Below are 18,122 nucleotides of genomic sequence, written 5' to 3' on the forward strand. Positions count from 1 at the left end.
ACGAGAGGCTAATTTCAACTGCGTCACAATCGAATTCGGCCTCAAAATTGTGCTTTTACTAAGTTAGTCTCCATGGCTTCCAGATCTTATTCTTACAGTTTGCTTTTGCAGCAATTTTGAAGGCGATTTGGAGCAGGATACTTTTAGTGCGCATGCGCTAAGTCAGTTTTACCCACCCAGGGTGAGAAATGCGCACGACGGGCGGAAGTGGTGGAAGAAGGGTAAAAGGGCGGAGCTGAACTCATCTGTCACGCGCACGCCGCGGGGCAGCAAGTAGGAGGCGGAAGAGGGAGCAAGGAGGAAAGACTGAGCGAAGGACATGGAAGGGTAGCCAATCAGCTGGCGAGTTAGCCTTCCGATTAGCCAATGAGTTCACGCCTCGCTCACAATGTCTCGCGACAAGGGCGTTTCACTAGCAAGTTTGGGCGCGTTGGGCGGCGTCCTGGTATAAAAGACTCCACCCGAGCGGGTAGCCGCCATTCTGGGGTTCGTTTAGAGGTAAGTTTCGTCCGTGTATTGTTGAAGGGTAAATTTTTTGCGGAGGACGTCGTTTTAGGACATGGGAAGCGGGGGTTAGCCAAAGATTCGTTTGGGAGGAATAATTCATTTTAAAGCGGCTGTAGTAAGTTTGGCTCGCGGAAGTGTTTTGGGAAAATAATGGCACTTAATAATGGGTGTGTTAAAAAAACAACCCGTATTGACTACATCTTTCTCCTTTGTGTTCCTTTTACCCCCAGGTTTCAATTTTCTCGGAGAAAGACAGGCCGGCCACGAGGAAAACCGAAACAAGCCGCAGCAACATCTAAGCCCGTCAAAGGATCCTGAGAGGGGGGAAAGGGAAAACCGCAGCACCAGCCCAACCACTTGTGTCTTCAGCCCCCCACCCACCTATCTTGCCCCCCCACCAGCCCACGCTGCTTGGGACCGAAATCTCTGGCCGAAGGACCGTCACCACATAACTGCAAAAAATAATCAACCACCCTCCCTCCCAAACCCACCCAAATTCACTCATCCAGCGTTTTAATTTTTTTAATCCACTCAGAAATTTTTTTCAAAGACCCCCCCTCCCTAAATGGAGTTGGGTGGTGGGGGAAATGACTACTGAGTTGGCCTTTGTTTTTTAAGGAGACTTTTTGATCCAATGAGACCCCTCAAATAATCGAGTCTTGGGTCCTGGTTGGTGTTTTTTTTCTTCCAAATTTTAATCCCCTACCCCCTGAGCCCGAGGTGCTGACGTCGCAAAAAAATTGGATAGTAAGTGTCGAATTTTCAAAAACAAGCCTTGCAACAAGAAATCAACGTTTCCCGTTGTGAAACCAAAAAATGAGAGGAAGAAATGAGATCATAGAACAAATCGAGAACTGGAGAAGGACCGCTCCGGTCGCTTAATCTCCACTGAAAAGGGCCTTTGGGTCTATAAACAGTCTTGTTCTCTCTCCCATACCACCTACCTCTTCCCTGCCCAGATGCGGGCAAGGAGAAGCGTGGAGGGAGGGTCAGCAAGTGAGGATTTTGACGGTTAACCCTTGGTAATCCAGCCAATTTCCAGACTGCCAAAGCCATAAGTGTATATAAAGAGGAATGGTTACCATCCTCTGCTTAGCAGCAGTCTTCAAAAGGGTTAATGAGCTCACATACAAAAGATGGTGGATCTTGTGGCCCAAAAGTCCCACTTCTTTGTGTGTGAGACGAGCAGGGGCGCTTTTCAATTTGCCAGATGAATAAGCAATCTGTACATAAAGATTGCAGGGTAAGGAGATGGGCAGAGAGAAAAACAGCTGGCTGAATTTATAAGTGATTGTTAAATCCTCTCAATTTTAATGTAATTTGAAATATATTTGTGTGATTAAAATACGTGGCAATCTAGGAATAAAGATTGCAAGACACTAAATTCAGGACAATATAGTCTTAGTGCCAATACATACAAGATAATAGTTGGGAAAGTAGAGAATGTCTTGTGAATGTTGAAGGTTGCATAGGTTATTTAAAAGCAAAAATGATTAACAATTTTATCTTGATATTTTTTTGAAAGGGGGGATACAGATAAAAGGGTGGAAAAGTGGGGGATTGTGCAATTCAGGAGTATAATTTTAAAAGCCATTTAGTGCAAATTGAATGCTAGCTTTCGAAAAGATTTGTGTCGTTAAAAAGCAATTTTTTTCTTCCCTGCTTCAATATGGCGACTTTTCCTTGTCCTTTTGTCTCTTCCAAGCGGCGATGCAGGTTGTGCCTTGACCCATTTTCCTCCTGTCCTCCCACCTCAACCCTATTTGTTGAGAAGGGTCCAAGTCCTCCCCCTTTCCCTTTATAGGGAGGAAAGGGGTGGTCGGTGGTAGTTAAACCTCAAATTGCAAAATTCTTTACTCTTCCCAGAAAACTGTTAACAATGTTATTTTATTTGTTCTTATTTTCACAAAGCTCTTAAAAATAGTTTAGAGATTTTTAGCGTGGAGCGCTGTTTTTTACTGTTCTTTTTAATCAAATGAGGATGTTTTACAATGTAATCTGCTACCGGCAGAGCTTGGGTAGCTTTTTTTAATTCTCTCCATTACAAAATGGCGTCCCTGCTTCTTTGTTTTTCCTCCCCATTGCTAGCCAGAGCTTAGGGCCGCCCTAGAAACTTGGTCAAGGGGGAGGAGCAGCATTAAAAGGTGATGTAATCAGCTTCCTCCACTCTCCACCCCCTTGAAGCTCCACCCCTAAGTAGATGCCATCTGGACTCTGAATAGGCTGCTGTTAGGGAGAAGAGTGTAGAAGAAACTATTTTCTTTACATGTAATCTTTTAATCTCTTCATGTTAAATGTGGGAGGAGTTAACAGTGGTTAGATCTTGAGACTCCCATCTGCGTGGGCCGCTGTGCTTTTTAAGGATCAAAGCTAATTCTTTAACCTTTCACTCATCACAACTGCTTGGAAATTTCCTCAATTGACAGACCTCAACTGTACTTTTTAAGACTTGAAGGCTCTCGGGGAGGAGTGGGTTATACTGTTCTCTCTCATGTTGGGTTATGCTGGGAGAATACAAGTCTTGAGAATGTAATGGTAGACATATTGATCCTAATGACACTTGGGCCTTGGGCCTTTGGTCTTTTGTGTAATGAGAATGTGAGGGAGAGTGGTCCTTGAGGGCTTTCTTCTAAATTACCCTTATTCCTACCTCAATTTGGGAATAAGTTCTTTGCATCCAGTGCTGTATCACATTCTCCAGTTGCTTAGCTCCTGTACATTGGTACTAGGATGGGACGTGAATAGGAAAAGAGGCTGAAGTTGTAAACTCGAGGCAGGGGGCATCAAGCTACGGTTTCTGGTAAGCAAAACCTTTCTGGTGTTAATTACATTTCACAGCCTTCATTTCTTTTTCCAAAGAGCCACATTTTTTTAATTTTTCCTGAAATTTTTTGAACGTTGAGGGACCAATAGTGTCCTCTCCATTTTAACCTGGGATATAGAATTTGGTGCATGTTTAAAAGCCAAACCCTTTTCTGAGGGTGACTATCTTGTCCCTTAATCTAGCTCAGAATTTTTTCATGGTCACAAATCTTTCTCAAAGTCCATATGCTTTTTTTCAAAGACATGTAGAAAGGTAGAGGCTTTAGACTGTTACTTATTATGGGGTAAATTGGGCTGATTTTCTACTCTGGATTTCTAGATTTTGACTCAGACTTCTGAATTGGGCGAGTGGGAGGGACTCTTCCACATGTCTGTTGACCACAAGTGTTTTCTAAGCAGTTTACCATATGTCTCTACAGCATACCCTCCTTGGGAGCTGAGCATTGCCCACTGGTTCCTGAACTCTAGCAAGCAAGGGATTAATAAAGATCATCTTTAAGATGATAGATAGGAAACAATAAGGTCTACTCGGAAAACCAGATCCATCCAGAAAACTTGAGAAAACCTGGTCCCTGTACTGTGGCCAGAATTCTATTCTGGGATCTTCCTGTTAGGAGTACTTGAATTCAAGCCTTGATTCATGTACCAGGTTTTCAAGATGACAGTTCAAGGTTTATCACCTAAAAGAAGTGTGCAATCTTTTGAGTCACCTGAAAGACGGTCACACCACTATTAAGGCATACTAGGAAATGCCTAAAACACAGCATGGGAAATAAGGGTATAAGAAGAAAGCATTTTCATTTATAAAAGTTTCAAGTGCCCAATAAGTGGCAGTAAAGAGGGATTGTTTTTCTTTTCCTTAGAAGTTGTAAATTACTCTTTTAGTTTTGATTTCTTTTTAAAGGATCCTGACTTGCATAGACTTTTCACCTTAACCAAATTCCCTGTTTCAGTGTTGATGAGTATGGGACAATATTAGCCAAACCAGGTTAAGCTACCTGACTGGAAAAAGTAAAATCCATTCTGGAGGTGGACATTTTTATCACTTTTCTGGATTTTTAAAATTACTATTCCATGTAGGAAATTACCCAGTGCTTTTTGCCAGTTATGTGCATATACAATTTTCTCATGCTCCACAAGGAAGCCAAGCTCAGGACAAGTACAGGAGTTTGCCTTTCCCCCCCCCCATCTGGATGGTCTGCTTTCAATGAAATTAGTGTGTAAAAACATGCTAAAAAAAAAACAAAACAAAAACAAACCCAAACCAATCATGCTCTGGATTCGTTTTACTTCCAGAAGGCTGTCTCAAACTCTCATGCTAGGTTCCAGATCATGTTGTGACATTTAGTAACTTTCTACCTTCTCTGGACAGTTCAGGTTTGCTTATTTACCATAGGCCTATGTAAGGAATGTTAGGCTTTACATTCCTTTCCACTTGAGTACCTTGTAAATGAATTTTAAATGTACTGACTTCATAGGAAATTGTGAAATAACACATGATAGTGGCATTTAATCTTAAATGGATGAAAACTAATCTGCATGGAGGAAACCCCACTTAAATTGTATCACATGATTTGATTTAATCCAATCTTCAAAATAAGAACAGTAATGGGAAATTGGATCTTTAGTATTCTGATTTGTCTCCTACCTTCCTTTCCTTGACAATTTTTCTTGTTTCATGGTTATTCAAAGAGAATTAAAAGGTGGCTCCCATGTCCAGTAGGAGCTACACAGAATTTAGTTTTGTGCTTATTGACCACTTTTCTGAGAATGGTTATTTTCTCTCATTTCCCAGCCACTAGATGAACAGTTCAGCTCAGGTGCTAGTTTTTTTAGTTCTTGAATGAAATGGAGGTAGTAGGCCTGTTGGCCTATGTGATAGGGTATGCAAAAAGGAGTTCTCCACAGTTCTGTCTTCATCTCTGGGTTGAATTAATGGGGCTAGCTGTTGTTCAGGTGTGACAGATTTAAAGTGATCTTAGTTTAAATCAAGACTTACTGTATATTATCATAGCGCTTGATGGTGGGGAGGTGTGTTTAAAATTAGTTTTTATCTTTGTTAATGATGGTTTTTGGAATCCCTCATTGCTTTTCTAGTATCTAGATAGCTATGTTTCTATATAATGTCTCAACTATATGGAAAAATTTTATTCCTGTTTCTGTCTGGCTGTAATCACATTCTTAATGAGTTTGGTCCATAGACATCTAATCTGAGTTTGCTTTGAATATTCCTCTGACCTCAGGTTCTTGTCTTCATTGAAGTTTTGGGGTAGAGGAGCGGCTACAGCATACAGTTCTCAGCCTTGTTCACCTCCCAGCATTTCTTGGTTCATTTCCTTTTCTTCCTATGTTTATACCTGCGGGTTGTGATACTCTTTCTTTTTTTTCTCTCTTAATTTGACATTGAACTTATTTTCATTATTTAGTAAGAAACTGAGTTATCTTTGCAAAAATTTAGCCATCTTTGTAAAACCCAAGATAATTATTTCTTCCACCCCTCTCTTGATCTGTTATCTCAATATTGGAGAGCATTGTCTCCATGTTGATTTCTTCCCCATTGATAGCCTTATTTCTCTAATTCAAATCTTACTGAGGTAGCTTTCTTTGTGCTTTGTAGAAGCCAGTGTTTAAAGGCAGTGCAGATGAAAAGTCCCTTATTTACCCTAAATTAATATCCATGGAATTTGGGTAGTAGCCTAGAAATTACTTCATACTTCACTCCCTTATTGTTTAGCTTTTAAGTTTCTTCCAGCCTGTTCAAAAACTGTTTACGATTTAATGGCACATTTCAAGTATTTAGCTTTATTCTGGCTCCGTGGTTTCTTAAGACCTGGCAGATGTTGGAAAGGTGTTGTGATTTGAGGGGTGTGAAATAGCCAGATTTCCCATTTTTGCTTTGGCAGCTACAAAACAAGCTTCTCTTAAATTGGAACCGTATACCCATGTGCGGTGTTTGGTTAATGAGTTCATTTATCCAGGGCTTAGGGAGACCTATTTAATTTCCTTTGCAACCATCTGTCTCCATTTTTGAAAGCTTCCCCAAATTCCCCTGGGGAAAGGGTCTGATTCCAAGTTTTGGTTTTTGTCACCTACAACCTCAGTTGATACCTGCTACTTCAGATGTTTATAACTTAATAGGCTAATCTCAGAAGACAGTGACTTTTATAAAACATTGAGTCCAAGATTGGCCGAGTTCTTAAAGTGAGGTTATTTTTGTGGGTCTTTGGAGTTTTGTCAAGCCAGGCAAATTTATCAGCAACTGAGGAGAGAAAGATCCTAAAAACTGCTTTGAAAGTGTTGAGTAATCATGTTTTAGACATTTGACTATTAGACCTTTAATATAATCTAGTGAAGTTCTGCTACCTTAGAAAAGGTAGAACGGGAAGGAAGCACAGAAAACTCTGCTTCCCCAGACCTCTAATTTGATGTCCCATTCATTATAATTTGTGGTTAGTAGGCTATGGTTTATTTTTCTCATTAGTGACAGTGGTCACTTGATTTTATCTAGAAAGTGGTGAGTTCATGTCAATATGGATTGAGTAGTCATTAATCAGATACAGAAATGAGACTTAGCATAATTTGACTGTCCATGTCACCCATATATCAGGTGATATATTGTTATATTCTTTCAGAAATCACAATCATGGGTTCGGGTCCAATAGATCCCAAAGAGCTGCTCAAAGGCCTGGATACCTTTCTTAACCGAGATGGGGAAGTCAAGAGTGTAGATGGGATTTCCAAGATTTTTAGGTAAGTACATGCTTAGATTCATTGTAACTAGAGACTATAAGACATAGTGTTACAGTTCCAATTAAGGCAGATAGCAATGAATCTTTGAAAGGAAAGTCAATGGATTGGATAAAAATTTAATAATTTCACGACAAGTGATAGGAAAAGATGATCTTTTAGTCTCTAGCCTTATAGTAAAAGCTGACTGTTTAGATACTCTTAGTCCCAAAAGTGGTTGTGAGTGGGTCCATGTCACCCTTTGTAATGAGAGCTAAGCAGTCAAATGACAGAATTCGTTCTGTTTGGGATCAGGTTCCAGATATTAAAAATGAGTTTTGTTGTGTTTTGGAGTTTTCCCCCTCTTCAAAGATTGTTGAGTTTTCCAGTAGCGGGAAAAGCAAATGACCAAACCAGTCTTGAATAGACCATCAAGGGTTGTTTGTTGAGGGCTGGGATTCTTGTCTATAAGCAGGATCAGATAACCTTCATATGTTAGGGAAGCAGTGATTGCTTACCTCCCTAGATGAGAGACTTCAGGGTCTGTTCCATTTTCTTCCATTGTCCCATGGTTTTCTCTGTCACTTTGGATTCATTCCATCCTCCTAGAGGTCCCTATGACCTTCCAGATTCTGGAATCCATGTCTTACATCATCAGGGTTTTCTTGGCACTCCCACAGATAAATAGGCTCTTGTGGGGAATGAAGAGGCTTAATCTGGCTGTTCCATTTCTAACCTTAATTCATTTCCTACAGTCTGATGAAGGAAGCACGAAAGATGGTGAGTCGGTGCACTTACTTGAACATTCTCCTGCAGACCCGTTCACCGGAAATATTAGTCAAGTAAGTAGTGATCTGGTTGACAAGGATGGGAAGATGTAGTTAGAAAGCATACATGGGATGAAGTGAAGCTTAAGGTTCCTGGATTTTTTTTTTTTTTTTGGTGGCCCGTATGGGGAACGGTTCCTGGATTTTTAATGAGGGATTAGAAGTATGGGTTGTGGTGCTTCTGAAACTTAAGGAAAAGAAAGTTATAATTTCTTCTACCTATCTGCAGGTTTATTGATGTTGGTGGTTACACGCTTCTTAACAGTTGGCTGACATATTCAAAGACAACCAATAATGTTCCCCTCTTACAACAAATTCTCCTGACTCTGCAACACCTTCCTCTCACTGTGGATCATCTCAAGCAGGTTCCTTTATTCTTCACAGCTTTGGTTCTTTCCTTTTTAGTTTAACATGAGAATTACAGTGTCCTATGTGGCTGCAGTCCTGGTTCTTGTGAGACAGAATGGCAGAATCAGAAGACTCAGTTCAAACTGATTTTGTTTAATAGGTGTAAGGTTTGAGGCACTTTATCTCTGTTGTTGGTTGCTATCAAATTGGAACTAACTTAAGGAGCTCTGGTGGCCTAGTGGCAAGACGCTGCACTGCAGTTCCAGAGGTATGCGGTTCAAATCCACCAGATCCTCTGCTGGAGAAGGAGGGGGCAATCTCCTCTTGTACCAGTCAGATCTGATTTGACGGTACACATAAAAATAATACAATAAAAATTAAAAAAAAAATTGGAACTAACTTACAGCTGACCCTCCAGCAGGTTTTAAAAGGCTATAAATCACACAGGAGATTTCCCATTTTCTGAAAAGCAGGTGGTAGATTGGAACCACATGCCTTTTGTTGTCAGTACAACTCCCTACCTATTAGGCTACCAGAACTTAAAGAGAATAAAGCCAGGAAATCAAGAGATGAATTGCATTGGGAAAGTCAGCTGTCGGGGACTTCTCAAGAGTACTGAAGAGCAACGATGTCAGGCTGGAGACAAGGTGCACCTGATCCGGGCTATAGTCTTCGCAGTTACGTCCATCCATTAGAAATCTAGACAATAACTAGGGGTGATAGAAGGAGAACTGATGCCTTTGCTGGAGAAGAGTGTTGAATATACTATGAACTGCTAGGAGAACAAACAAGAGTGAAGCCGGAATGCTTCTTGGAGTCAAGGATTCTGAAGCTTCGTCTGACATACTTTGGGCATGTTGCAAGGAGGGACTGGTCCTTGGAGAGGGACATCATGTTTGGAGAGTGGAGGTACAGCACAGGAGAGGAAGACCCTCGATGAGATGGATCGATTCTGTGATTGGGATGGTGGGAGTGAGTGTGTTGGAGACAGTGAGGTTGGCATAGGATAGAGTAGCGTTTAGGGCTCTTATACATAGGGTCGCTGAGTCGCAAACAACTCAGTGGCGCATAACAACAACTACTTGATTAGTTCTGGCGCATAACAACAACTACTTGATTAGTTCTAGAGATTAAGATTTTGTAAAAAGTGAGAAACAAGAGAAACCCAAACAAAACCAACAACATAAAACCACTGCTGTTGAGTAGAACAATCCCTTAGAGTTAGTTTCCAAGGCTGTAAAGTGTGTTATGCAAACACACTGCCTCATCTTTCTCCTGTAGAGCAGCTTGTGAGTTTGAACCACAGTGCTTCCAGAGCTCTCTCTCAAAATTAAGTACTCTATATAAAAGATGTTGTTAGTATTGTTAAAGGGCTTTTCATATTGTGAGTTAGTTCTGAGTGGGATTACTTTGCTCATGGCATTCACCTTTCTGCTGCTTCTTTCTCTATCCTAGAACAACACGGCCAAGTTGGTGAAGCAGCTGAGCAAATCAAGTGAGGATGAAGGTAAGATGCCAGTTCTAGGGGAGCTCTGGTGGCCTAGTGGCAAGAAGCTGCACTGCAGTCCCAGAGGCGGACGGTTCAGATCCACCAGATGCTCTGCCGGGAAAAGGAGGGACAATCTCCTCCTGTACCAGTCAGATCCGATTTGACGGTACACACACACACACACAAAATAATAAAAAATAATAATTAAAAAAAAAAGCCAGTTCTACCTCTGCTCATTTTCCCTATTACATTCACACACTGACCATCTCTCTGTTGCTCTTGGATTGTCCCTGTACTGCTTTTCTCCTGTGTTCTGTTGCTCTAGTTAAAAATTCTACCGGTAAGCATTATTGTAGAGCACAGGCAAAATCTTGACTCTTGCTCTCGGACCCTCGCATCCAACATGACAAAGAAAAGGAGAAACAGCAAACAACTGCTTTTCTTGGAAAGCATGTTTCTAATCCCTAGTTTTGCAAGAATCAAGCACCGTAAATTTATTTTATTAAAACATCAATTTACACCAGATGCTCTGCCGGGGAAGGAGGGACAATCTCCTCCTGTACCAGTCAGCTCTGATTTGACGGTACACGCACACAAAAATAATAAAATTAAAAAAAAAAACAAACAAAAAAACCCCCATCAATTTAGCACACACACAAAAAAGGAGAAACAATGGTCGTGCCAATAAGGGCTGTGGCCATGTGCATCCTATTTTGCTGCACGAACTTCGCCCAGTGCGTGCCCAAAAACAAGGCAGTTAAGAAATACGTAATTAAAAATATAGTAGAGGCAGCTGCCGTCAGGGACGTTTCCGAAGCAAGTGTCTTCAACGCATACGTGCTTCAAAAGCCCTGTGAGAAACTGCACTACTGTGTGAGTTGTGCCATTCACAGCTGTTGGTGAGGAACCCTTCTCATGAACCCCGAAAGGACCGAGTACCTCCACCTAGATTTAGACCTGCAGGTGCTTCCCCACGACCACTACCAAAGCCCATGTAAGGATTTGATTTCTTAAAGGCTGAAGAAAAAACTAATCTGAAAATAAAATGGAAATTGTACTTAAAAAAAAAATCTTGAGTCCATCATCATATCTCTGAAAGTAAGTCTTTTTCTAAGGCAAAAGGTTTTAGAGCTCCCAGCAAGGGCCATATAATCTGGCTTGGGCCTGGCTCTAGGAAATTCCACATTTTCCTAAATTTTAGGGATTTCTTTAATTTCTACTCAGTAAACTGAAGCACATGACACTAATCTTTCTTCCAAGTGAATAGTTATAGCATCCTTTATAAAAAATAATGGGGATTTTTTTTCCTTTTTGTTGTGATGTGAGTGAAGTTTATAGAGCTAATTTGTTTCCCATTTATACACATTTTTTTGACATTAATTGCAATACATATAATGTAATCTAGTCTTAACACTCCTCTTGTGTTTCTCATTTCTCTTGTGTTAATCTTTCTCTCTTACTGTTCAGTGTCTTCTAAGCTTTATCCATGGATAAATTCTGCTCTCTTGATTAGTCTAAGGAGTGAGTGCTTCCCTGATGTTATTGTTCACCTTCTAGACTTATCTGTTGGGAGGTGCGCCATGGGAGTGAGTTTTATTTCAGGTTCAGACCAGGTGCCGTAGTTTCCTGGGTTCCACCAGTCCGTTGGACGAGTAATCTTGGCCATGTTCATGTTTTCTAGTTTGTTTGTTTGTTGTGTTTTTTTTTAAAATTTTTTAAAATTATTTTATTAGTGTGTGGGTGTGCGCACGCGCGCGCGTGCCATCAAATCGGATCTGACTGGTACAGGAGGAGAGATTGTTCCTCCTTTCCCGGCAGAGCATCTGGTGGATTTGAACCGTGCGCTTCTGGGATTGCAGTGCATGTTTTCTAGTTTTGTTCCATATTTTTCACCCTAATCATCCAGGACTTTCTATTTTGATATATTTTAGAAGAGACAACAATGGTAGCTGGGCACCATCTATTTTTTTTCAAGTCTCAGGATTGTGCACCCAGTCTGTTAAGTCTTTTGGACTGTTTCTATGCATCTTGCTTTTCTTCTCTCCTTTGTTCTACATAGGGAGGGACCACTAGTCTTACTTTTGGTGGCTGCTCATAAGCCTTTAAGAGCCTAGTCACTATTTACCAAAATAGGATATAGAACATTGTTGTTATATGAATTGTGTTATGCTAATTGGCCTCGATGTCTCCCAAGGCTCTAGAACTAGCAACTTGAGCATTGTTTCTAGGTCCTTTTTTATAAGAGGCTTTGGCCTATTTGTTGCAGCCTTGGGATAAGTCTAGTAGTAGTAAGCACTGGGCCATTCTTCCAGTTTTGTTTTAATTCACAATATTGTTGACATGAAATCATTTATTTGGTTCTCATTTTCTTAATGTTAATGTAGGACTTGGTTCTTAGGTCTTTTTAGTTTTGAATATTTAGGTTTTCATCTTTTAAGTGGAATTTGGCAGGAGAGAGGTACCATAGTAAAGAGATGTTATTTACCAAGAATGGAGGGGAAGAGCTTTAAAGGCATATTCACCCAATTTATTTAGAACCAAATTCTGTTCTTTACCTTCACCTTAAACTTTGTTCTTTAACTCTGAGCTGTTTTCGCTAGTTTTATGTTGATTCTCCAACTCTAAATTGGTCTGTTTTAATGTTCTGTTTTCACCTTTATTATAAATTTTAAAAGGTTGTCTGAAAATTAATTTTTATAAAGACCTGAATCTGACTGGAAACTCTGACATTGTTTGCCTCATTATTAACACAAGAAAAGTTTGATTTTGCACCTCATCATTCTTTAGATGCTTGCTGTCATGTCTTCTCCTTGCCATGACTCTGATTTCAGTTCTGTCCTTTAGCAGGTTGTTAGTGAAGGCACATAGGCTGCACTGTCTTTCAGTGTTGAGTCTGCCCTTTCTAGTTTTGAAAGCTAACTTTCTAGGCTTCATTTTCTGTGTCTCTAAAGGGAATTAACACTCTCAGGCTGCACAATTCTAGAAGATAATATGTGATTCTACAAGTATAGTTCTTAGTGCCATCTGTAGTCTGCGTTGCTTCATTTCACTCCTCAGTGTTGTGAAAGCATGGGAGTTAAAGAGAAGACAACTTTGATTTGTTAAGTTATTTTAATTGGTTTTTAAACCTATCTCTTTATCTTTTTAAACCTGTACTTTTGAAAACATTGAATGACTTTTTCTGTTTGAGAGCTTTTCAAATATGTTTTCAAGCATTCTGTGTTCTGCTATTGAAAGAAGAATATAATTTTCATTTATTCAGGCATTTCTTTTTTTTTTTCTCTCTCCTCTTCAGAGCTTCGGAAATTGGCCTCCGTCCTAGTCAGCGATTGGATGGCTGTCATCCGCTCTCAGAGTAGTGCTCAGCCTGCCGGTAAGCTGCTTCACTCTTGGCACCTTTTATTAACATTGAGGAGGAAGGTTGCCTCCAGGTGCCCTCAGCCTTCTTCACCACTGAATGCTATCTTTATAGAAGTAAAAGTCTTTTCTGCTTTTCTGTATTAGAAAAAGATAAGAAGAAACGTAAAGAAGAGGGAAAGAGTCGAACCACTCCTCCTGAGCGACCTTTGACTGAGGTAAAGGCTGAGACTCGGACTGAAGAGGCCCCAGAGAAGAAGAAAGAAAAGCCCAAGTCTCTTCGAACCACAGCGCCCAGTCATGCCAAGTTTCGTTCAACTGGTAAGGTTGTTAGTTGGCCGTTGGAGGTCCATAGGCATTTGTACACTCTGAGATTAGTAGTAGAATAGTTTGATTTGTGATCGTTAAGCCTGAGAAAGTGCAAATACTACTAAGAGAAGCTTTGCAGACATTTGGGGCAATAATATACTGGATGGTTGAAGACTGAGGGGTGGAAACGGAACAGAAACCAGGAAGATATAGAAGGATGAGTTCAGCTGCCCACACCATATCTCTTTCTCCAGGGCTAGAGCTGGAGACACCATCTTTGGTTCCTGTGAAGAAGAATGCCAATGCAGTGGTGGTTTCTGACAAGTACAACCTGAAGCCCATCCCTCTTAAGCGGCAGAGGTATGGACTACATTCTGGATTTCAGAATAGGGTGGATCTGTGGCCCTGAAGTGAATAGATGAGGGGGTGAGTCAGTCAGAGCTCCTGTTGGTGGTTGTGGTGACAGTAGTCCCTCTTCTTATAGCTCTGCAGCTATTCCTGGAGATGCTGTCCCTCCTGCAGAGAAGAAATACAAGCCACTCAATACCACTCCCAACGCCACCAAAGAGATCAAAGTGAAGATCATCCCCCCACAACGTGAGTTTAAAGTGTGGAGAATGAAAAAAAAAAATAAAGTGTGGAGAATGGACTTTGAATTGTCATAGATATAAATGTTCTGGAGGTGGGAGGTTTTGAGTTTTGTGAAGTACTTTTCCTTTAATAACTCCCCCCCCCCTTTGCTTTCTCTCTCCCCTCAAATGTTTATACCTCTTTACCTTGTCTTCCATAGTTAGTTGTAATTTTGGATACAGCATACAGAGACATAACATTCAGTGACTAGTTAGAGGCACTCAAAGCTAAGCAGGATATTCTGTCCTACACTTATATAGAATTATTAGAGCTCTAAATTTTAACCAAAGCCATGACTTGCAGTGTTTGTCAAAAGAAAGCCGTTCTAACAAGAACTTACTGTGTAACTTCTCCATTGTATCCTGGCCACCTAGAAGTTAATATTTCACAGTTGAGGCATCCATTGGCCCATTTTCTCCCCAACCAGTGTCTATAGGAATAAGACTATAAAGGAAAGCTGATGATTTCATCTTGCTTTTCATTTTTTTTTAGCTATGGAGGGCCTGGGTTTTCTGGATGCTCTCAATTCAGCCCCTGTCCCAGGCATCAAAATTAAGAAGAAGAAGAAAGTGTTGTCACCTACAGCTGCCAAGGTGTGAACTTTGGGATGGGATTCCAAGGGACCAAGGGTGCAGAAGTGTGAGGAAGACAGTGGGATGAAATTTACCTCATTTGCAGATTGGTGGGATGGGATGATGTTAAAGAGACCAAGTTCTCCTTTGTAGGAACCACTGGGGATCTTTTTTAGGACCCTGGGTTGATTCTTTTCCTTTGGTCATTTTGTCAACCTGTTAATTTCTTTTCTTTCTTAATAGCCAAGTCCCTTTGAAGGGAAAACAAGCACAGAACCAAGCACAGCCAAACCTTCTTCTCCAGAGCCAGTTCCTCCCGCTGAGGCCATGGACACTGAGCGTCCAGGGACCCCAGTACCACCTGTTGAAGTCCCAGAGCTCATGGATACAGGTGAGTCTAGAAACTGGTTCAGGTTTTGAGGCTTGCTGAAAAGGAGAATCTGGTTCTGAAATTTTTTCTTCTTTCAGCGTCTTCGGAGTCAGGGGCTCTGGATGCAAAACCTGTCGAGAGTCCTGGAGATCCCAGTCAGCTAACTCGTAAAGGCAGGAAGAGGAAAACAGTGACGTGGCCTGAGGAAGGCAAACTGAGGGAATACTTCTATTTTGAATTGGATGAAACTGAGCGAGGTAAGAAGTCAAGTTTCCTATGTAATTTATAGGAAAAAGAAAATTGAAAAAGATACAGTGGTTCTTACCTTCTCTTTTTTTTTTTTGTCACCCTTCCAATAGTAAATGTGAATAAGATCAAGGATTTTGGCGAGGCAGCCAAGCGAGAGATACTGTCAGACCGACATGCATTTGAGACAGCCCGGCGTCTGAGCCATGACAACATGGAGGAGAAGGTGCCCTGGGTGTGCCCCAGGCCCCTGGTTCTGCCCTCCCCACTTGTCACCCCTGGAAGTAATAGCCAGGAACGATACATCCAGGCAGAGCGGGAGAAGGGGATCCTTCAGGAGCTCTTCCTGAACAAGGAGAGGTGAGCTGAATGGGATTCTTTCCTGGTTTATAGAGCAGTTGGAGTCCTGTCGTGAAGGGAAAAGACCTGGAGGGTGGAGAAAAGGGATGGAGATGAAAAATATTTAAGGTCTAAAATCATCTTTCTCTTCTTTTTTCTTTAACCTGTCGTATTCCTGATAGTCCTCATGAGCCTGATCCTGAGCCCTATGAGCCCATACCTCCTAAACTCATCCCGCTTGATGAGGTGAGTTGACTCAGTAGTGGGGTGCGCTGGAGTGGTGCTAGTTATTGGGGATGGAGGTGGTTTGTGTGTGTGTTCTTTTGGGCTATTAATTTTAATGTGTCTCTCCATAAGAATATCTTCCCCGTTTTCTAGTTGGTCCTAATTTTCCTTCTCTTCTTTCAGGAGTGTTCCATGGATGAAACCCCCTATGTTGAGACCTTGGAGCCTGTGGGATCAGGTGGCTCACCTGATGGTGCAGGTGGCTCTAAGTTGCCTCCTGTTCTGGCTAACCTTATGGGTAGCATGGGTGCTGGGAAGAGCCCTCAGGGCCCTGGAGGAGGCGGCATCAATGTTCAGGAGATCCTTACCTCCATTATGGTAAGAGTCTTTTCTGTTCTCTTTGGATCTTCCCTGACTACTCTCTTCTGGCTCTATACCTGAGATCCCTTTATCTTCCCAATGGCTCTCCGTTTCATTACCCTTGCAAATCTGTTGACCTTGCTCTCTTAAATCCTCTCAGGGTAGCCCGAACAGTCATCCCTCAGAAGAATTGTTGAAACAGCCAGACTATTCAGACAAGCTCAAGCAGATGCTGGGTAATCTTCAGGGCTCGGGGAGGAAGCCTGAAGTGGAGTAGGGGATGCAGGCTTTCACACACTGTGAAGAGCCAGGGTATTGCCAGTAGGCAAGAAATGGGAAGGGAGTCCTGGACGGAAGAGGCCATTGCTCTCTAGGTTGGTCTGAGAGGGTGGGTTGGAATTTCTCAGAGCATCAGAGCATGTCTAATAAGAAGCCCTGCAATCTGGAATCTTCTGACAGTTGTCCTCCCTTTCTCTTTCAGTGCCACATGGACTTCTAGGCCCTGGTCCAATAGCCAATGGTTTCCCACCAGGAGGCCCTGGGGGCCCCAAGGGCATGCAGCACTTCCCTCCTGGCCCTGGGGGACCCATGCCAGGTAGGTGATAACGTGTTAGATTGGAGTGGGGCTTATGTGTGTAATTCAGGCCTGATAATATAAATTGGGCAAAACAGGGAAGAGGTAATTTAAGTTGGAGCATAGGCAAAGGGGCCCTTTAGAATAGTGAGAGAAGACCTTCACCCTGAAACCCACAGTGTCCCTTTTCAGCAGGAAGTAGCTAAGAGTACGCCATCCCCTTTTCCTTATGAATCAGGGTGAAGTCTCTCTCAGGGAGGAGTGATAGGGAATGGCAAAGGACACACTGACAAAGGAGATTAATCAGAACTGGCTTTGACAAGCACTGTGGCAATTGGACAATTAAAACAGACATTCAGAGGAGGAGGAGGAAAGAAGAACGAACTGGGGAGGAAAAGTTGGAGCATAGGGGTTCCTCAGTGTACTAACATGTAACTAATAATTCTCTATTTTTTTAATGAACAGGTCCCCATGGAGGCCCTGGAGGTCCTGGTGGGCCAGTGGGTCCACGTCTCCTGGGTCCTCCACCCCCTCCTCGGGGAGGTGATCCCTTCTGGGATGGCCCAGGTGACCCCATGCGAGGTGGACCAATGAGAGGGGGTCCAGGACCTGGCCCTGGCCCATATCATAGGGGACGTGGTGGCCGAGGAGGAAATGAGCCCCCGCCGCCTCCATTCCGTGGAGCCAGAGGAGGTCGCTCTGGAGGAGGACCCCCAAATGGACGAGGTGGTCCTGGTGGAGGCATGGTTGGAGGTGGAGGTCATCGTCCTCATGAAGGCCCTGGTGGAGGCATGAGCAGCAACAGTGGACATCGTCCCCATGAAGGCCCTGGTGGAGGAATGGCTGGGGGCAGCGGACATCGTCCCCATGAAGGCCCTGGTGGAGGAATGGGTGCTAGTGGTGGACATCGCCCACATGAAGGCCCTGGTGGAAGCATGGGTGGAAGTGGACATCGCCCCCATGAAGGTCCTGGACACGGGGGGCCTCATGGCCACCGGCCTCATGATGTTCCCGGTCACCGAGGCCATGACCATCGAGGACCACCTCCCCATGAACACCGTGGTCATGATGGGCCCGGACATGGGGGAGGAGGCCACCGAGGACATGATGGTGGCCATAGCCATGGAGGAGGTAAGGATGTGCCCTGCCCCTGGTTGATTTTTAGTTTCCCATTATGCATGATAGTTCCTTCTGCCAGGTTCCCATGGAAATGTCTTAGACATTTCTCGAGATCCCATGGACTGGGAAGGTGTAAGGGGAGCATTTACCTCTTTTTATCCTATTTAACCATTCCTCCTTTACTTCCACAGATATGTCCAACCGCCCTGTTTGCCGACATTTCATGATGAAGGGCAATTGCCGCTATGAGAATAACTGTGCCTTCTACCATCCGGGTGTCAATGGGCCCCCCTTGCCCTAG

General features: G+C 42.6%; 1 protein-coding gene across 1 annotated transcript; it reads left to right on the forward strand.

Annotated features, from left to right (window-relative positions):
- The first annotated feature begins 736 nt into the window (after nucleotides 1-736).
- Nucleotides 737-18,122, forward strand: PPP1R10 (protein phosphatase 1, regulatory subunit 10). Its single transcript, XM_006896221.1, has 19 exons — nucleotides 737-1,254; nucleotides 6,963-7,080; nucleotides 7,812-7,898; nucleotides 8,113-8,248; nucleotides 9,687-9,738; nucleotides 13,016-13,093; nucleotides 13,225-13,398; nucleotides 13,641-13,746; nucleotides 13,871-13,983; nucleotides 14,509-14,609; nucleotides 14,832-14,979; nucleotides 15,057-15,215; nucleotides 15,318-15,564; nucleotides 15,726-15,789; nucleotides 15,952-16,146; nucleotides 16,289-16,364; nucleotides 16,610-16,723; nucleotides 17,168-17,833; nucleotides 18,013-18,122. The coding sequence occupies exons 2-19, from the start codon at nucleotides 6,974-6,976 to the stop codon at nucleotides 18,120-18,122; spliced, it is 2,733 nt and encodes a 910-aa protein (XP_006896283.1). The 5' UTR covers nucleotides 737-1,254; nucleotides 6,963-6,973.

This window comes from Elephantulus edwardii, unplaced genomic scaffold, assembly GCF_000299155.1.
Source record: "Elephantulus edwardii isolate Elephantulus edwardi_28Jun2011 unplaced genomic scaffold, EleEdw1.0 scaffold00184, whole genome shotgun sequence".
Taxonomy (NCBI): Eukaryota; Metazoa; Chordata; class Mammalia; order Macroscelidea; family Macroscelididae; genus Elephantulus; species Elephantulus edwardii.